The sequence below is a fragment of the Sarcophilus harrisii genome, chromosome 3 (genome assembly GCF_902635505.1).
Source record: "Sarcophilus harrisii chromosome 3, mSarHar1.11, whole genome shotgun sequence".
Lineage (NCBI taxonomy): Eukaryota > Metazoa > Chordata > Mammalia > Dasyuromorphia > Dasyuridae > Sarcophilus > Sarcophilus harrisii.
The window spans coordinates 535,390,483-535,411,927 of record NC_045428.1 but is presented as its reverse complement, the minus strand read 5'-3'; the positions used below and the strand labels follow the sequence as shown (position 1 = coordinate 535,411,927).

The 21,445-nt window shown below is 35.4% G+C and overlaps 2 protein-coding genes across 2 annotated transcripts; both read left to right on the top strand.

Moving 5' to 3' along the window:
• The first annotated feature begins 3,046 nt into the window (after nt 1-3,046).
• On the top strand, nt 3,047-3,979 carry LOC100933042 (olfactory receptor 52A5). The gene has a single exon (XM_003764858.2). The coding sequence runs from the start codon at nt 3,047-3,049 to the stop codon at nt 3,977-3,979; it is 933 nt and encodes a 310-aa protein (XP_003764906.2).
• A 16,048-nt stretch (nt 3,980-20,027) lies between these two features.
• LOC100934773 (olfactory receptor 52B4-like) lies at nt 20,028-20,972 on the top strand. The gene has a single exon (XM_003764793.1). The coding sequence runs from the start codon at nt 20,028-20,030 to the stop codon at nt 20,970-20,972; it is 945 nt and encodes a 314-aa protein (XP_003764841.1).
• Nucleotides 20,973-21,445: the final 473 nt, after the last annotated feature.

Sequence of the window (21,445 nt, the reverse complement as noted above, 5' to 3'; positions counted from 1 at the left end):
AACCAAAGAGATCTGAGTTACAATTCTGGCCTTGACATTTTCTATGTGTATAACCCTGAGAATGTCACCTAACTATCCTCTTTCTGTCCTAGTTTTCTCATCTATAAAATAGGGACAATAATAGCTTGCAATCCATTATAAGCCTCAATTATTTTTCAAAAGTTCTACTATGTAAGAAAGTTATTGTTATCCTATACTTCCAAATTTGAAAATGTTTTGTGCTTATGTAAAAAAAAATTGTATTTTCCCAATAAAATTCCATCTTAATTAGGCTTATTCCAACATTATAGCTTGCTAAAATCTTTGTTCAAAAAATTCTGCTTCAGAAACACCTTGTTAGCAAAATCTTTCATCTATGCATTTACTTAAGTCATTGATATAAAACCTTAGACAACAGGGCAAGAGGTATCCTTGATGATGAGTTTCTTACATATCTGCTTTGAAGAAGGGAAAAAATAAATTAAGATATGTAATTTAGGTGTCTTTCTCCAAAATGTAAAGAATTTACATAATCAAGTTTTTAGGATTTCAGGTAGCTTCCTCTTCCCTAAATCACATATCTTAAACTCATTTCCTCCAACATACAGAATTGCCTGAAAAGTTGAAGCTTATAATTCATATTCACCTGGGTCTCCACAGTTGTGGATACATAGGTCTCTGGTTCTTAACATGCATTTAAGGTAATTGCATATCAGGTACAATCCAACCAGCACCCCTTTTTACCCTATAAGAGAAAATGTAGAAAACACATGCTGAACTTACAGTAGCATATAAAAAATCCAATGATTTTTTTTCTCTCAATCAAGTCCCATCTTTTCACCTTCCCTCCTGTAAGAAAAATGTGCAGACTCATAGCTTTAGATTTTTGTTCCTAATAGTCAACAACCTAGATTTGCCAACCAGGCAGCTTCCCCAAAATTATGGTGAGTCCCTAGGTCTCCCTAGGAACTCACACAGGGCTCCAGCATTATGGGGCCATTCTACCAATTAGGGCCCTCCCAAAGGGAAATATTTTTTGTTATTCTACACTCATACTGAATAGTTATCATTTGGTCTCACTGTTTAATTAGAACTGGTTCCAACACATTATTGTTATGTACTTAATATTTATCTCTTCTCTTCAAGAGATTATACTATCCAATGACTCTTCTTCCCTTTCCAGATAACCAGAATTTGCATCTCTAAGACATGGGGTTATCAAGGAGGTAATTCAGAGACTGGTCATACACAGAAATTCCTCTGAACTCTCTAAAAAGTTGTGGTTTAATAATTGTGTTTAAACTTTTTTTATAGCCAAATGGTTGAGAACATATATTACTTCTATATGCTTCTATTATTGCTTCTCGTGATTGGGGTTAAGGAATATAAAACAGCTCTCTGTATTTCAATACTGACCTCCTGCAGCAGTCTCTTGGTCAGAGAGGTGCCCAAATCAGAGACTGATTGGTTTGTCCCTAGTTGACTTTGCTCTCCAAAGACCAAAGTCCTACAGTTATCCTTTTCACATCCAGGAAGTTGGGAATACAGTATCCTCATAATCTGAAAAATCCACGCAAGCTGTTTTGGCACTGCCTTCATATCAGAAAAATTTTTCTTTTCTTTTCTTTATGCTGTGTTTACAGTATGTGTTTGTAAAATTTAGGATATAGGCTACATACAATTTGGTCATAGGCTATATTTAGGTTGCTGTTAAATAAGTCTGCTTTTTCTGTATTGTCTATTGGCCTTCATCTGCAGCTTCTGCAAAATTCCCCTCAAATTCTCATTCAATTGTTTATGCTGACTCATGATATATTGAAAACACAATGTAAAAATTCACAATGTAGAAGGGATAATTGTAATTTCTTAACTGTGATTAGATTTTTGAAAAATAAAAAAAAAGTTTATTTAGTTTGTTGTCTCTTTTATATAGATTCAGCGAAAATGATTGTCTCATACCTATGGACAAAATCAACAAATTTATTCCCAGGTATTGATACTCAGTCACTATTCCTCCATTAGGCATGAATGACAAATGCCAATGGTCATGTCCACATCTTTCAGAGCATCTCCTGCACAATGTTAAGCTAGAACACATCAATGAAAGTAAACCAAGATACTGAGGAAATAGGAAGTCTCAGCAAAATATTCATTCAGGGAGAGGTTATATTTATTTATATGAAGAGGAAAGGTGAAACAGTCTTTCATAGAAGGGATTTTTATTTATATCCAGATTGTGCTACATGACTTATGGGTTTTTCCAACTCTGTGATTCAATTATGGGATGAGCCTACAAATTATATTAGAATATACATTTCTGGTTTTCAAGTCAATCATTCATAAGAGAAGGTCAAAGAGTCAGGGAACATCTGAGTTCAAGTATTACTTCTGATATATATTTGCTGTGTGACTCCAGGCAAATCAGTTAGCCCTTCTTTTCCCCTGCAGCATTATAAGACAATTAACTGCACAGTACCTATTTATGATGGGGGGAATTTCTTCTGGAGACATTTTCCCTAAAAAAAAAAATCCCAAGTATAAGCCAAAAAGAAAAGATCTGACTGCTGTTTTAAAGCATCAGAAACTTCATAAGGAAGGGGATTGAGTCTTGATATGTTGGACCATAGGGAGCAAAATTACAAGAAATGATAGAGATTTCAAAGATGCAGATTCAGATTTGATATAAGAAGAAAAAATTCTAACATTTGAAGAAGTATAATAAATTATTTTGATATAATTAATGTGCCTTTATTGGAAGTATTCAAACAAAGTGTGGATGACCAATATTTTGGGAATATTGGGAACCAATTTTGGGAATAAATAAAGGCGTTGTTTATTTACATATAGATAGTGCTAGATGTCCCTAGCTGGATATAACTCTATGACTGATTTAATGATTTGCTATATATGCTATTATTTGAATATGTATATATTTATACATACATATATATATATATATATTTATATATAAATTTTGGTTTTCAAATCAACAGGTCAGAAGAGGAGAGATTAATGCAGGCAATAGCCTCTTGGGTTTCTTGATTGATGTACTTTAGCCTCCATATTAATGGCCAATGGCACAATCTTCATGCCATCATTACTTTTGCTGATTGGGATACCAGGCCTGGAGGCTGTGCAATGCTGGATTGGAATTCCATTCTGTGCCATGTATGTCATTGCCATGGTTGGGAATTACCTGCTCCTGTTCATCATCCGGTCTGAAAGCAGCCTCCACAAACCCATGTACCTCTTCTTGGCCATGCTAGGTGTCACTGATATTGTCCTGAGCACTTGCATCCTGCCCAAGATGCTGGGTATCTTTTGGTTTAATCTGCAGGAAATCCACTTTGAGGCCTGTCTGCTGCAGATGTGGCTCATCCACACATTTCAATCCCTAGAATCAGGCATCTTATTGGCTATGGCCCTGGACAGATATGTGGCCATCTGTGAGCCCCTGAGGCACACTACAATCTTTACCCCACAACTCCTCACCCGGATTGGGGTGGGGTTGACACTAAGGGCTGCTATCCTGGTGGCCCCATGCCTGGTGCTCATCAAATGCCGTCTGAAGCACTATCGAACCACCGTCATCTCCCACACCTATTGTGAGCACATGGCCATTGTAAAGCTAGCTGCTGATGATATCCGGGTTAACAAGGCCTATGGTTTATTTGTGGCCTTTACCATCCTGGGCTTTGACATCATCTTCATTACTCTGTCCTACATTCTGATCTTCATTGCAGTGTTCCGACTTCCCCAGAAAGAAGCTCGGCTCAAGGCCTTCAACACCTGCATTGCACACATCTTTGTATTTCTTGAATTCTATCTTCTTGCTTTTTTCTCTTTTTTCACTCATAGATTTGGGTTCCACATCCCCCCTTATGTCCACATCCTTCTTTCTAACCTCTATCTGTTGGTCCCCCCTCTCCTCAACCCTATTGTTTATGGAGTAAAGACCAAGGAAATAAGGAATCGAGTGGTCAAAATGCTTTACCATTAGGATCAGGTTCTGATCTCTGGAAGTTTTTGAACATTCTACAACATTGTTGATAAATATTTGACTTCTTAGTTGAGTCCTGAAATACAAAAAATTTCCAGCATTTTTTTCAGATTATAACCATACAAATTGTTGAGTATAATAATGTTCACATTCCTGAATGAAAAGAACAATTAGAGAAAACAGAATAATAGGCTTATGGGGAAATTAATTCAAATACAACTCTTCATTTAGTGTTTAATGAGTTCTATTTGCTACATTAGGTTTTGAAGGAAACATAAGAGTTAGCATTGTATTTTAGATTCAATTCTACTTTGTTTTCTTAAGACATTTCTCATTGATAGAGAGATATTAACACAACATTACTTGCCTGTGGAAAGAGAAAGCATTGGTGTGAGAGCTTGGGAGAATAGAGATCTTTTTCATTTGTTTGATTTAAACCATTCATGTGTTTCTGTGCTCTCTTTGGGAAGAATAATGAGGAGAAAAAGAAAAGACCTGAAAGGTAGACCTATAAATGACAGCCATTCCTCTTCCTTCCCTGAAATTTATTCCTGATTTCAACTTGCCTTGGATAAGATTGAGGTGAATCTTCCTCCCTCTCTCTTTCCCTCTCTCCCATTCTCTTTTTGTCTCTTTCTTTCTCTTTCTCCTTCCTTTCCTCCCTCCCTCTCTCTCTCTCTCCCAGACTCTGTCTCTCTCCCTTCACCCCTTCCCTCTTTCTGTTTTTCTCTCTCTTTGTCAATGTTTTCCCCCTGCTGCCCCCTGGCTAAAACACACTCTTCCCCTTTTAGTATTTTGTGTATATTAAGGGAGTATTATAAATATTCAATATCTATGAAACCAATACAACTATGAAAAGAACATAAAAGATTAATGGACAAAATAATACCATGTGATGTCTGAGGAGAATATGCCTATGTTATTTTTATAAAGTTTTTTTTATTTTCAAAACATATGCTTAGATAATTGTCAGCATTCTCCCTTGCAAAATCTTGTGTTCTAAACTTTTTTCTCTCATCCCTCCCTGTCTCTCCTGTATTAAACATGTGCAATTCTTGTATACATATTTCCACAATTATCATGCTGCATAAGATCATATGTCTTTATTATGAGAAATATAAAATTATTGATTTATGAATGCTACTCATAAGAGCACTCCTGCTCATCATTTCTTATTTCTTAATATTTCATCATAATCACATACCACAATTTATTCAGCCACTTCCCAATTGATGTGCATCCTCTCAATTTCCAGTTCTTTGCCCTGAGAAAAAAGCCATTTTCCTTAAAAAAAAATCCCTTTTGGAATATATGCCTAGAAGGGTTATGTTTCAATTGACTAAGTTGGTAGGTTTGAGAACACTTATTAAAGTGAAGACTTTCAATCTAGAAGAGGGTATACATAGAACTATTATTACAAGGAATGGAGAGAAAAAAACTAAAAACAAAAATCACAAAGTTTAGAATACTTAGACTACTTTGCAATGTAGGTAAAGGAAAGCAGTGCTGAGATGAGATAAAAGACAGAAGAAAAATCTGAATTGTGGAGAGAGACCATAAACTCATATTTGAACTGGCTGACTTTGAGATCCTCATGGGAATTTGAAATATGATGTCATTTTCAAGGATGAAGATCTGGTACTCAGAATAAAGATCAGATGTATAGATATAGATTTTTGAGTCATTGAACACTGGTTCTCAAAGTGTGGTCCAGAAAATCATGGCAGTCTCTAAAACCCTTTCAGAGGGTCTACAAATTCAAAATTATTTTTTATTTCTGACATAACATGAAGCATCTATAAATATACCCCATAAAAACAAAAGTTCTTTAGACAGATCCTTGATTTTTAATTGTATAATGATACTAAGAAGAAAAATTTAAAGAATCATTGATATGGAGGGAGATGAGTTAGTTAATAATGGTACCCGTTCCCTTTCTGCAGGGTATAGTGCAAAATAAATTTATATCAAGAAACTCTTCTACTGCTATTATCAAAAGTATCAACATATTCTCAAGAGCCCCAGTTTGAAAACTAAGTGCCATCCTCTGGTTTTCAGTCTTTCTTGCTTCCCCCATGTCTAAAATATTCCTGAATTTTGTTATTTTCCCTGTCATAACATTTCTTGTTTTTGCTCCCTCCTCTCTTCTATTATGGCCAACATCCTGTTGTAGGCCCTCATCAACTCACATCTAGCTTTCTGGTTGCTTTTTCTGACTCAAGTCTCTCCCTATTCCAATCTCCCTTTCCAAAATGATCATCCTAAAATTCAGGTCTGACAACATTATTCTAGCTACAATTTAAAAAATCCAATGACTCCCTTTTAGGAATCAGATATAAAATCCTCTTTGATGTTTAAAGCCCTTATTGACCTGCCCCAAGACTTTTTCAGTTTTCTTACATCTTATTCCCTTTACTAAATCTATGATTTAATAGCATAGATTTTTTGGACAAGAAATTTCACCTCCTAATACCAACCAATTTTACTAACTGACTCCAGAACCTGGAATTTTCTCCCTCTTCATCTCCATCTTCAAATCTCAATTAAAGCCCCACCTTCTACAAAAAGTCTTTTCTGATTCCCTTAGAGCTCGCACCTTAATATCATTTATTGTCTCCAATTTATGCTATATGTTACTTATTTATTTGTGTGTGTGTGTGTGTGTGTGTGTGTGTGTGTGTGTCTGTGTGTCTGTGTGAGAGAGAGAGAGAGAGAGAGAGAGAGAGAGAGAGAGAGACAGAGACAGAGACATTTCCTCTTAGGCTATGAGCTCTTGAGTACATTAGCTTTTGTTTTTCTTTGTATTCCAAGTTTATATAGTAATTGTCATATATGGGTAATTAATAAATGTTGGTGAGTTGACTGATGAAAAATGGACTTTCTCCCTTAGCATCAAGTTAGCTGAACCTCTTTGATCAGGAGTAATCTTCCAGCACTAGCCAGACATCTCATCACTGTTCCTATCTCCATAAGGAATAATAATAGTTTCTGTTTACATAGCACTTTAAGGTTTGCCTAATGCTTTGCTAAAAACAACTATACCACTAAAACATCTTAAATAATAATACAGAAAGGGACGACCTCAGATGTTCTTGACATAGGCTGACTTGCATGGTATACAGAATAAAGAATAAGAACTTATCCACAGAGTACAAGTTAATGTTACACAGTGCCTTAAAGTCTCTCTACAAATATCTTAGAAAGGCAGGGCAGAGCCAAGATGGCAGAGAGGACACACAACTCTTTCTGAGCTCTGCTTTATTCTCAAACTATTTTAATGAAAGTCTGTGAGGAGAACTCTACCATAGTGTCAGCTACTCAGCCCTGACAGAAAGCCAGTACATCAGCAGAGAAGCAATAAACACAAAGGGTAAAGACTATAGCCCAAAAGCTAGAGTATCTCAGGATCTGGCCATATTCACCCAGCACAGGGAGGGACTCAGCATGATCTCAGAGCACAATCACTGATTCCAGTGCAGCCTCAATTGCTGTTCCCAGTTCAGATATTGCCTTTCCACTGCCTCTGATTTTAGCACAACTGCTAATTCCAGAACAGCCAGTGGGTGCTGTCTGACAGCCCCATCATCACTGCCACTTTCTGTTGTCTGTAGAGGCAGCTTGGAAATACCCCACAGCTCCCCATAAGCAGACCAAAGTGTTTTTTGTTTGTTAGTTTTGGTTTTTTTTTATAAACAAAAAGGCAAAGCAGGCTCAAACTATAAATAGATTCTATTTATTATTCTATTTATTATTAGATTCTAGGAGAATAGATTTCAAACCCTGAGGAGACTAAAAACAGTGTGTCTCTAGATGAAAACCCAAAGGTGGATATGATATGCTCCCCACCACATAAGGCTCTCATGGAAGAAATTAAAAAGGATCTTAAATGAAAGCTAGAAGAAAACTGGGGAAAGGAAAGGAAAACTTTTGAAGAGGGTCAGGATAAGGTATATAACTCATTAAAAGATAGAGTGGAAAAAGAAAACAATTCTCTGAAAAACAATTTGCAAATTGGGAAAGATAACTCCCAGGAAAACAGAATTTATGAATTGGAAAAGGTAAACAATTCCCAGGAAAATAGAATTTGTAATTAGAAAAGGTAAATAATTCCTTTAAAAAATTGGCAAAATGGGAAAAATCCATAGAACAAAACAACTCATTTAAAAACTCAATTGGACAAATACAAAAATAAATTTAAAAAGTCAATGAAGAAAATAATTCCTTAAAAATCAGAATTGAACAAATGGAAATGAACGACTCAAGGAGACACCAAGAATCAGTAGAGCAAAATGAAAAAAATGAAAAAATAGAAAAACTTTTAAATACATACTTGGGAAAACAACAGATCTGGAAAACTGATCTAGGAGAGATAATCTAAGGATTATTGGACTCCCTGAAAATCATGATAAAAAAGAGCCTAGACACTATTTTTCAGGAAATCATCAAAGAGAACTGCCCAGATGTCATAGAATCATAAGGTAAAATAGCTATTCAAAGAATTCACCAATCATCTACTGAAAGATATCCCAAAATTAAAACTCCAAGGAATATTTTGGCTAAATTCCAGAACTATAAGACCAAGGAAAAATACTACAAACAGCCAGAAAAAAGCAATTCAAATACTGAGGAGCCACACTAAGGATCGCTCAAAATCTAGCAACATCCACATTGAAGGACTGAAAGTCCTGAAATCTGATATTACAAAAGGCAAAAGAACTTGGAATGCAGCCCAGAATATCTTACCCAGCCAAACTGAGCATTTTCTTCCAGGGAAGAAGATGGACATTCAATGAAATAAGTGAATTCCATTTATTTCTGATACAAAAAAAAAAAAAAACAGAGCTAAACAAACAAACAAAAAAATTGACCTCCAAATGTAGGACTCAAGTGGGTATGCATAAAGAGTACATGTATAATTTGTATTATACAAATTAATATAATATAATTATATTATAATTTATAATATAAATATTATATTCTAATATAAACAGGGAATAGAAATGGAAAGGAAATTGTACCAGAAAAAGGGAAAAGTGGAGGTAAAAAGAGGAAAACTATATTTCATGAAGAGGCAAAGGAAACCTATTGTATCTGAGGTAAAGAGGGAGGGAGATGAGCATAGTGTGAATCTTACTCTCATCAGAATTGCCTCAAAGAGAAACTATTAGACATATTTGGTTTACATAGAAACTTCTCTCACTTCATTGAAAAGTGGGAGGGAAAAAGCTAAAAGGAAAAGGGTAGGCTAAATAGAAGGGAATACAGAAATAGTAAGGAAAAGGTTTAAGACAAGATGAAGCCTTTAAGGGGGAAGCAGGGATTCTAAAGAGGAAGAGCTGTGTGAGACAAGTGGCGCTCATAAGTTTAATACTGGGGAGGGATGTAAGTGGGAAAGGAAAGAGAAAAGCATAATTTGGGGATAATAAGATGGTGGGAAATACAGAATTAGTAGTTTTAACCATAAATGTGAATGGGGTAAATTTCCCTCACAAAGTGGAGGCATATAGTAGATTGGATTAAAAGCCAGAATCCTACAATATGTTGTTTACAGGAAACACACTTGAAGCAGGGTGATACATACAGAATAAAGGTAAAAGGCTGGAGCAGAATCTACTATGATTCAGGTGAAGTAAAAAAAAAAAAAAAAAAAAAAAAAAAAAAAAAAAAAAAAGCAGGGGTAGATATCCTGATCTCAGATCAAGCAAAAGCAAAAATTGATCTAATTAAAAGAGATAATGAAGGGCACTATATCTTCCTAAAGGGTAGTATAGATAATGAAGCAATATCAACACTAAACATATATGCACCAAGTGATATAGCATCTAAATTCCTAAAGGAGAAGTTAAAAGAGCTGCAAGAAGAAACAAACAGCAAAACTATAATAGTGGGAGATCTCAACCTTGCACTTTCAGAATTAGATAAATCAAACAACAAAATAAATAAGAAAGAAATTAAAGAGGCAAATAGAACACTAGAAAAGTTAGGTATGATAGATCTTTAGAGAAAACTTAATGGAGACAGAAATGAGTACACTTTCTTCTCAGCAGTTCATGGAACCTATAGAAAAATTGACCATATATTAGAACGTAAAGACCTCAAACCAAATGCAGAAAGGCAGAAATAGTAAATGCATCCTTTTCAGATCACAAGGCAATGAAAACTACGTTCAATAAAAAACCAAGGGAAAATAGATCAAAAAGTAACTGGAAATTAAATAATCTCATATTAAAGAATGAATAGGTGAAACAGCAAATCATAGACACAATTAATAACTTCATACAAGAGAATGACAATAATGAGATGTCATATCAAAATGTGGAGATAATAAGGAGAAATTTTATATTGTTTGAGGCTTACTCGAATAAAATAGAGGAAGAGAAAATCAATGAATTAGACTTGCACCTAAAAAAGCTAGAAAAAGAGCAAATTAAAAACTCCCAATCAAACACTAAACTTAAAATTCTAAAAATAAAAGGAGAGATTAATAAAATTGAAAGTAAAAAAAAAAAACTATTGAATTAATAAATAAAACTAAGAGGTGGTTTTATGAAAAAATCAACAAAATAAATAAACCCTTGGTAAATTTGATAAGAAAAAGGAAACAGGAAAATCGAATTGTTAGTCTTAAAAATGAAAAGGGAGAACTTTCCACTAATGAAGAGGAAATTAGAGCAATAATTGGAAATTACTTTGCCTAGCTTTATGCTAATAAATTTGATAACTTAAATGAAATGGATGAATACCTTCAAAAATATAGGTTGCCCAGATTAACAGAGAAAGAAGTAAATTGGTTAAATAGTCCCATTTTAGAAAAAGAACTAGAACAAACTATTAATCAACTTCCTAAGAAAAAATCCCCAGGACCAGATAGATTTACATATGCAATCTACCAAACATTTAAAGAATAATTTACCCTAATGCTATATAAACTATTTGAAAAAACAGGGAATGAAGGAGTCCTACCAAATTCCTTTTATGACACAAACATGGTACTAATACCTAAAGCAGGTAAGATGAAAACAGAGAAGGAAAATTATAGATTAATCTCCCTAATGAACATTGATGCAAAAATCTTAAATAAAATATTAGCAAAAAAATTAAAGAAAATCATCTCTAGGATAATATATCATGACTAATAGGATTTATAACAGAAATACAGGGCTGGCTGAATATTAGGAAAACTATTAGCATAATTGAGTATATCAATAACCAAATTAACAAAAACCATATGATCATATCAATAGATACAGAAAATTTTTTTTTATAAAATCCAACACCTATTCCTATTAAAAAACACTTGAGAGTATAGGAATAAATGATCTTTTCTTGAAAATAATCAGTAGCATCTATTTAAAATCATCAGTAAGCATCATATTCAATGGTGATAAACTGGAACCATTCCCAATAAAATCAGGAGTAAAACAAGATTGCCCACTATCACCATTACTATCCAATATTGCATTAGAAATACTAGCTTCATCAATAAGAGATGAAAAAGAGATTAAAGGAATTAGAGTAGGTAATGAGAAAACCAAGTTATCACTCTTTGCAGATGATATGATGGTATATACTTAGAGAATCCCAGAGATTCTATTTCAAAAACTATTAGAAATAATCCACAAGTTTACCAAAGTTGCAGGATACAAAATAAATCCACATAAATCATTAGCATTTTTATACATCACTAACAAAAATCCAACAGCAAGAGTTACAAAGAGAAATTCCATTTAAAATAACTATTGATAGTATAAAATATTTGGGAATCTATGTGCCAAGAGAAAGTCAGGAATTATATGAGCAAAACTACAAAATACTTTCCACACAAATAAAGTCAGAGCAAATAATTGGAAAAATATTGAGTGCTCTTGAAGAGGTCGAGCAAATATAATAAAGATGACAATACTGCCTAGATTAATCTATTTATTTAGTGCTATACCAATCAGACTCCCAAGAAATTATTTTAATGTTCTAGAAAAAAAAGCAACACAATTCATCTGGAAGAAGAAAAGATCAAGAATTTCAAGGGAACTAATAATAAAAAAAATCAAATGAAGTGGCCTACCTGTACCTGATCTAAAACTATATTACAAAGCAGTGGTCACCAAAACCATTTGGTATTGGTTAAGAATTAGACTAGTTAATCAGTGGAATAGATTAGGTTCACAGGACCAAATAGTCAATAACTAGTGCAATCTAGTATTTGACAAACCCAAAGACCCCAGGTTTTCAAATAAGAATTCGCTCTTTGACAAAAACTGCTGGGAAAATTGGAAATTAGTATGGCAAAAACTAGGCATTGACCCACACTTAACACTGTAAACCAAGATAAGATCAAAATGGATTCATGGTCTAGGCAAAAAAAATGAGATTATAAATAAATTAGAAGAATATAGTATAATTTACCTCTTAGACCTGTGGAAGAGGAAGGAATTTGTGACTAAAGAAGAACTAAAGGTCGATATTGATCACAAAATAGAAAATTTTGGTTATATCAAATTGAAAAGTTTTTGTACAAACAAAACCAATGCAGACAAGATTAGAAGGGAAACAACAAACTGGAAAAACATTTTTACATTCAAAGATTCCTATAAAGGCCTCATTTCCAAAATATATAGAGAATTGATTCAAATTTATAAGAAATAAAGCCATTCTCCAATTGATAAATGGTCGAAGGATATGAACAGACAGTTTTTGAATGAAGAAATTAAAGTGATTTCTAGTCATATGAAAAGGTGTTCCGAATCATTATTGATCAGAGAAATGCAAATTAAGACAACTCTGAGATACCACTACACACCTGTCAGATTGACTAAGATGATAGGAAAAGATAATGACAAATGTTGAAGGGGATGTGGGAAAACTGGGACACTGATGCATTGCTGGTGGAACTGTGAATGGATCCAACCATTCTGGAGAGCAATTTGGAACTATACTCAAAAAGTTTTCAAACTGTCCATACCCTTTGATCCAGCAGTGTTATTACTGGGCTTCTATCCCAAAGATATATTGAAGAAGGAAAAGGGACCTGTATGTGCCAAAATGTTTGTGGCAGTCCTTTTCAGAGTGGCTAAGAACTGGGAATCGAATGGATACCCACCAAATGGAGAATGGCTGAATAAATTGTGATCTATCATGTTATGGAATATTATTCTTCTATAAAAAATGACCAGAGAGATTTAGAGGGACATACATGAATTAATGCTAAGTGAAATGAGCAGAACCAGGAGATCATTATATACTCCAATACAATAGTATATGATGATCAATTCTGATGGATGTGACTTTCTTCAAAAATGAGAGGACCCAAATTAGTTCCAGTTGATCAGTAATGAACAGAACTAGCTACACCCAGAGAAAGAACACTGGGAAATGGGTATGGACCACAACATAGCATTTCCATTTTTTATGCATCTGTGATTTCATGATTGTGGGTAGTTTTTCCTCTGATAATATCATTAATCCTTTTTTACATTTAAACAATTCTATGAGAAAACTGGAAATATATTTTAATCATATCCCATTTTAATTTTTTTAAATAGCATACACTGTTCACCCTGTTCCTCAACATAGAAGGGCAGACACTATAAGTTTAATATGCAAGAGTTTGTGACATACTCATTTGTAATGGGCTGAAGCTTGAGTTGATGCACTGAGGTCCCAAGCACGTGAGGCTAAATAGTAATTGGACCATACTCTATTAATATATATGCTTGGAGAAAGAATGTCCCCTGCCCACTCTCTGTGCAAGTCCTGATGTGTTGTATAGGAAATGACGATTTTGGTGGGTGGAGACAGAGGGGCAGGAAGAAAAGCGGAGAGGGACTGTTGGCTAGGTTCTGCTCTGGGGGCTTCTGGTCTCATGGCTTCTGGTCTGGCTGGCTGCTCTTTTCACCTCCCATTCCCTTTTATCTCTGATCCTTCTTCACCTCTACTGAGAATAAAGATTGAAGATTTTCCCTTAATCTGAATTCCTGACTCTGGCTGATTTTAAAATACGCAGTCATCACACTCATTAATTCAAGGGTTATCTCACAATATTCTAAAGATGCCATAATTATAATTCTATTAGTAAAAGGCATTTTTCCCTTCTGGTTTGTCATATTATCATCATTAAAGGATGAAATCTGGAGATTTTAAGATCTGTGAATATTTTAATTATGAGACTACTGTCTTGTCAAGAGAAATATATTTTCTCTTTGTCTATTATGTGGAATTTTTAGCAGCTATTATCACAGTCACTGAAAAAGGCATAAAAAGTGCTGAAGAGGAGCAGGAAGACCAAGATTTTCTGATTCTAGAGAAGAAATTGACATAATAATTTCTGTCTAGTATGGGCAAGAATTAAGAATTGATTGCTGTGTCTATGAGCTGAAGATGTGATTTAGAATTGGACCCACTCTCTGTGAAATAATTCTGCCTTAACCAATTTCAAAATTGATTTGTGTTCCACATCTGTATTGGCACAAAGTTCGTAACTTTCTATCTGAAGTTTTGGCAAGCTAGTTTGGTATCCCTGTTGGTAAATCAATCCCTGTAGAGGCCTTCAAATGGTCTGGCTCTTGAACTACTCCCCAGTTTTGGATTGGAAATATGGCAATCAGTACCACTTCTGCTACAGTCCCTTATTGTTGAGCTTCTGGATTTCCTGAACCAACAATTGTGCAAAATATGCAAAGCTTAGGGCAAAGCATCATGTGATGCCCTTCTCCCAAATGTTTTTTCAATTATTTTTTCAGCTATGTCCAACTCTTCATGACCTCGTTTGGGGTTTTCTTGATAAACATACTTGAGTGGTTTGCTATTTATTTATCTAGTTCATTTTACAGATGAGGAAATTGAGGCAAACAGGGAAAAGTAACTTTCCCAGCCAGTAAGTGTCTAAGGCTATGTTTTAACTCATGAAGATTATATTTTTTATTTTAGGTCCAGCATTCTACTACTCTTGCCCAAACATGCTCATCTAACACCAGGTCCCCATATCTTGTTCTTAATTATTATTTCTACTGATGCCATATAGTCTTCCCAGTAACTGAAACTTGATAACATTCTTTTCCTTTCCCCAGCCATACCTGATATTCTGAGTTCTCTTTTGGAATATAAGTTTGCTACATATCCAACTGTCTCCTATCCTGTTTATGGGGTACTGAGAGCTGTATGACCCCCATCCCAGAGTTGTAAGACCAATATATGTGTTATTTGCTCTAATCACGGCAGCATCGTTGTTGATTCATTTGTAATTCCTCTGATTTGTTATTGTTTATGAATTTTTTTTAATAAATCCTCTCTTGGGAATGCTTCCAAACATGCCAGAAGCTCTCCTCTGATTCATTTAGCAGATCAGTGGTGCCAATATACAAACTAACTTGATAATATTGCCTCTCTCTGTTGTCTCATTCACACAATAAAAAAATAGAATTTTATGACTCTGTTAGCTCTTACCTGGCCAAAAATCCCAAATCCAACTCCCTGTTAAGTGACAATCTAGCCTATCCTCAAGGACCTTCACCACTATCTCTTAAAGCAGTCTATTCTCTATTGGAACAGTTCTGAGTATCAGAATACTTCTTTTAACATAGAACCCAGTTCCTTCTATAACCATTCTTTTTTCCCCTGCATCTCTGGGGCTAAACATAACCCAATAAAGTCAATCTAATATTTGATTCACATAGTAAGCTTACACATATTTCAATATCAGTCAAACTTTTTTTTTATTCCCCACAATTCTTTGTTGTTTTTCTTTAAATCAAGAAACTTCCTCTACTAATGCAGGCTGACATATTTGTAGCTTAGTATCTCACAGAGTTGCCTAGATCACTGAAAGGTAAAGATCTTGCCCAGGATCACACAGGGTCAAAGGCAAGACTTGAACCCTAGTTTCCCAAAGCTGGTTCTCTACCTATTACAGCATACTCATCTGAAAATGCTATATCTGGAACTGAAGACAATGTGTTTTTTAAAGAAGTCTGAGATTAAATTAGTTTCTTTGGACAGTCAAGATAATTAATTGATGTTAGCTTTGAGAGACTGAAGAAAAGGTTATCACTTTTATAGATATTAACACATATCCTCACCTTCCATTCATCCCAACTCTTCTTAGAGAGTTTTGAGGAATAGCTCAAAGCATCAAAATCCAGCAAGCAACATGTTAAAGAACCTGAAGTGTTTGTGTATAATTGAATGGCTTTGATAAACAGAGAAAGAGGCAGAGTAAGAAATCCTCAGAGACAAATGAATGGGGCTATCTATGATCCCTAAGGAACCTGGAGAGAAGATAAACTGGCCTAAGACCTCCCTTTTCCCTGGTCCTCTAGCTGCTGTCCATATAGTAGTTGGGTGCTCATTTATGAATGAGACTGCTTGTTTTCCATATCTGAAATATTTAAGATGAGATGAAAAAGATGAGGTATGTATGAGATCCTAATATTAATTAGAACAATTTTATATTTCTATGTGCTTTGCATTTATTACCTATTTTATACTGATCTTATGTTATTCATAACAATCCTAGAAGGCAGATAATACAAAACTATTATATTAACTTTACAGATGAAGAAAATATAAACTCTGGAGGGGTAAAATAACTTGCTAGCAAAGTGATCATAAGAAAATGGCAGAACCAGGATCTGAACTCAGATCATTTGATTCCAGACCTAGAGCTAGCCCCTACATGATTCTATTTTGAACTGGTTCTTTATCCTCCCCTTTACAACTCATGGGAAACAACCTGAGAAAAGAGGACGGAAATAAGAAAAATGAGGAGTGGCAAGGATGGAAAAGTGTTCTAAGTCCATAGATCATCATAGAGAGGTGAAAACCATCTCTTAAGACTGAGACAGCTAGATGGATTATTGTCAAAAGATTCTAAAGGAGATTCCTTCTTGGGTAACGATCTTAGATGATTTTTGAGATTCTTTTTTCCCAAACTTCTTTATTTTATTTTTATAATATTTTATTTTTCCAAATACATAGTTTTCTACATTCATTTTTACAAAATTTTGTGTTCCAAATTTTTCTCCCCAGCCATCCCACTTCTAAACAATACAGTATGGGTTAAATAGTGCAATTGCAAATAAACATATTTCCATATTCACCATGTTGCATAAGAAAAAACAGGTCAAAAGGGAGAAAAACAGGAGAAAGAAAAACAATAAGGACATAAACAACAACAAAAACGTTTTGTTTTGTATGTTTTGATCCACATTCAATCTCCATAGTTCTCTCTCTGAATGCAGATGACTCTTTTTATCCCAGTAGAATTGAGATCACGCTTGAATCACCTCTAAGGTTCCTGTTGGCCTGCATTTTGAAATCCCATGATTCCATAGAAGGATTCCTGCCTGGGATTCAAAGACATTAAATTATTATCTGTGGCTTTGTCTCTAACTTAACTTTTGTTTCTTTGACCTGGAGCTAGTCATTTTGCCCCTTTAGTTTTATTTTTTCTTTTGTATAAAATGTGGAAGATGGGCAACAGCTTCTCTAAAGTCCCTTCCCATTTTCAATATCTTAGAAAATAATATTTCTCATTTTCTACATTCATGACTAGGTTGAGGAAGGAGTCACAGTTTCTGGAGACAGGAGAGCAATAGAATCTCCTCTGGATGTCCTGCCTTTCTAAGAAAGTCTTAATTCAATACAAAAGATAAGTTCAGTCCTTATCAGTGAGACATAAGTCTCAGAGTTAGTTCAGAGGCTTTGGTGTATATGTATGTACAAGTCTGTGACTATGCATGCATGTAGGCTTGTGTGAGAGAACAGATGGGTTTTTGCATGTTTTTGTGTGAATTAAAATTTGTGTATGTATGTACCTACATTAGTCTGTAAGTGCATATGAATGAAGAGGAAGGTTGGAATGATTTGTTTGTAGAAAAAGGCTTAGAATATACTATAAGCATTGGTCATCCTTCTCTTCTCCAAGTCTCCCCAGAGACTTCTATTTCTTCAATCCCCTCAGACCTAGAAGGAATAGGGAGAAGTTCTTCAAACTGGACACAATTCCAGATCATCTGTCTCCCAGTTCAGCCTCTGTTAAGAGCAGAAGTTTTTAGGAAAGAGTAGAGAGTAGGGAAAGGAAAAAAGGTTGGGAGAATTATCTAATCAGTCTTTACATGGGAAAAAAAAGAAGTGTCAGTGACTCTGACACTGAGTAACAGAATCTGGTCTTCTAGGATGTGTGTGTGTGTGTGTGTGTATGTGTGTGTGTGTGTATGTGTGTGTGTGAAGGATGCTAAACCCAGTCCTTTATTTGTTGTTATTGTTGTTGCTCAGTTATTTAGTCACATCTGGCTTTCCATGACCCCACTGATCATAACCTTCTATCCTTCACTGTCCCCTGTTCATTTCCTGTCTTATCATCTGCCATCCTTTTCTCCTCTTGCCTTCAATTTTCCCCAGCACCAGGGTCTTTTCCAATTACTCCCGTTTTCTCATTATGTGCCCCAAATATTTAAACTTCAACTTCAGCATTTGTCTTTCTGTTAAATAGTCTGAAGTGATTTCTTTTGTTCTCTTTGCTATCTAAGGGCTCTTAAACATCTTCTCTAGCACCATAATTTGAAAATGTTGATTCTGTTCAGCTTTCCTGATAATCCATCTCTCACAGCCATCTAACTGGAAAAACCATAGATCTGACTACCTGCCCTTTTGCTGTCAAGGTGATGTCTTTGCTTTATACCATGCAATCCAAATATCATAGCTTTCCTTCCAAGGAAAAAGCATCTTTTAATTTCATGGCTACAGTCTCTATCTGCAATGATCTTTGAGCCTAAGAATAAAAAATCTGACATGGCTTCCATTTTCTTCCTTTTATGAGGACCAGATGCCATGATGTTAGATTTTTGTTTGTTTGCTTGCTTGTTGTATGTATGTGTGTGAGAATGTGTTAAGTTTTAAAGCTATTTTTTATATTTATTTATAATCTCTTATTTCACCCTCAGTAAGAGACTTCTTAGTTCTTTACTTTCTGCCATCAGAATCTTATCATATGCATATCTTAAATTGTTGACATTTATTACAACTTTAATTTTGACCTTTGATTCATTCAAGCTGGCATTTTGCATGATATATTCTACATATGTGGGGAGTTAGATGTTGCAGTGATTAAAGTTTTGAGCATGGTGTCAGAAAGACTCATCATTCTGAGCTCAAATCTTGCCTCAGCCACTTTACTAGCTGTATGATACTGGGTAAACCATTAACTTTGTTTGCCTCAGTTTCTTTATCTATAAAATTATCTGAAGAAGGAAAGGGAAAACCACTCTAGCATCTTTGCCAAGAAAAGTCCAAATGAGGTCATGAAAAGTTGGACACAATTGAATTGACTCAACAAGTCTGTATATATGGTAAATAAGGGGATAATATGTAGCTCTGTTGTATTTCTTTCAAATCTTAATCAGTCATTTGTCCAATATTCAGTTCTAACTGCTGCTTCCTGACCCACATGCAAGTTTTTCAGGAGACAAATTGGTACTCCCATCTTTTGAAGAATTGCCATAATTTGTTGTGATCCACAGAGTCAAAGACTAGTGTATTCAATAAGGTAAAAGTAGATTTTTCTATAATCAAGCAAATGTTGGCAATTTGCTCTCTAATTCCTTTGTCTCTTTAAAAATCAGCCTACCCTTCTGGAAGTGTTTGCTTTACATATTGCTGAGGCTTAGCTTATAGAAATATAACTATATTTTTATGACATATGAAATGAGCAAAACTGTTTGATTGCTTGAACATTCTTTAGCATTGCCCTTCTTCAGAACTGGGATATAAAATGATTTTTTATAATCTAGTGACCACTGTTGAGTTTTCAAATTTTCTGGCATATTGAGGACAACCCTTTAACAGAATAATTTTTTAAGATCTCGAATAATTCAAATGAAATTTTTTCACCTCCAATTATCTCTGCCCTCCAGGAGCTAACCTTCTACTGAAGGAAATAACATGGAAACAAATGAGTAAATTCAAAATATTTACTAACTACATGAAAAGCCTTCCCCTCTTTCCTGATATTATCTTTGTCCACAGGATTATGACCCAAAGTTGACCATTCCTGGTCATGGCCTCTCCTAACCACACAATTACCAGTCACACGGTATTCATCTTGGTCGGCATCCCTGGACTAGAAGCCCAGCATTTATGGATATCCATCCCCTTCTGCTTCTCCTATATAGTTGCTCTGCTTGGAAACAGCCTCCTAATCTTTGTCATCAGCAATGAACGCAGCCTTCATGAGCCCATGTACTTTTTCCTTTCCATGCTTGCTGGGATAGACCTCATCCTCTCTAACACAGTTTTGCCCAAGGCTTTGGCCATCTTCTGGTTTCAGGCTGGAGAGATCTCCCTGGATGGATGTGTCACTCAGATTTTCTTCATCCATTCTGCATTCATTGCTGAGTCAGGGATCTTGTTGGCAATGGCATTTGATCGCTATGTGGCAATCTGTGACCCACTGAGATATGCTGCTATCCTCAGCCACAGGATAATAGGGTATGTTGGTTTGGCTATCATTGTGAGGAGTTTTTGTGTGATTCTTCCTGATGTGTTTCTGGTTAAGAGGTTACCCTTCTGTCACAGCCGAGTACTCCCCCACACCAATTGTGAGCATATGGCTGTGGCCAAATTTGCTTGTGCTGACATCCGTGTGAATGTCTGGTATGGTCTGTCTGTCCTCCTTTTCACTGTGGTGTTGGATGCCCTGCTTATAGCCATTTCCTACATCCTCATACTCCGAGCTGTCTTCCGCCTCCCATCTCAGGGTGCCCGTAGCAAAGCTTTGAGCACATGTGGTTCCCACCTTGGGGTCATCTCCATGTTTTACTTTCCAGGAATTTTCACCATTATCACCCAGAGATTTGGGCATCATGTGCCGCTTCACACCCACATTCTCCTGGCCAATGTCTGTGTGCTGGCTCCTCCTGTGCTGAATCCCATCATCTATGGGGTGAAAACTAAACAAATCCGGGAGCGTATGGTTAATTTCCTGTTCTCAAAGGGAAAGTAGGATTGGGAACTGCACTTGCTAACTGGTGTGGACAGTCTGAATCACTCTGAAACTCAATAGTTTTGTGATCTTGAATAATTCACTTAAATTTCACTTGAGTCCCACATCTCCAACATGGGGATAATACATGCAATACTTATTTCACAGGACTGCTTTGAGGGGGAAAAAATTATAACAAACCTTAAAGCACTAAATGAAGATAGATTATTGTACTTACTTTCATATGGGTAGGTGACACTTCTCAGATTATGGAGCACCTCTAATTGTCTTGGCCATTCACTGGGCATCTGGAGTTAAAAGTTCAGTTTATGGTAAGTAAAATGACTTTCTAGGTCAAAGCCAGCAGTGGAGTTTCCTTGGAGAAAGCAATCTGCAGGGAGTCAAAGCCTCAGAAGTTGCTGGAAAGATTCTATTCAGGTAGGGGTGATGTAAGATTGTTTTGATGTTAAAATGCCTGAAGATTGCTCCCAAAA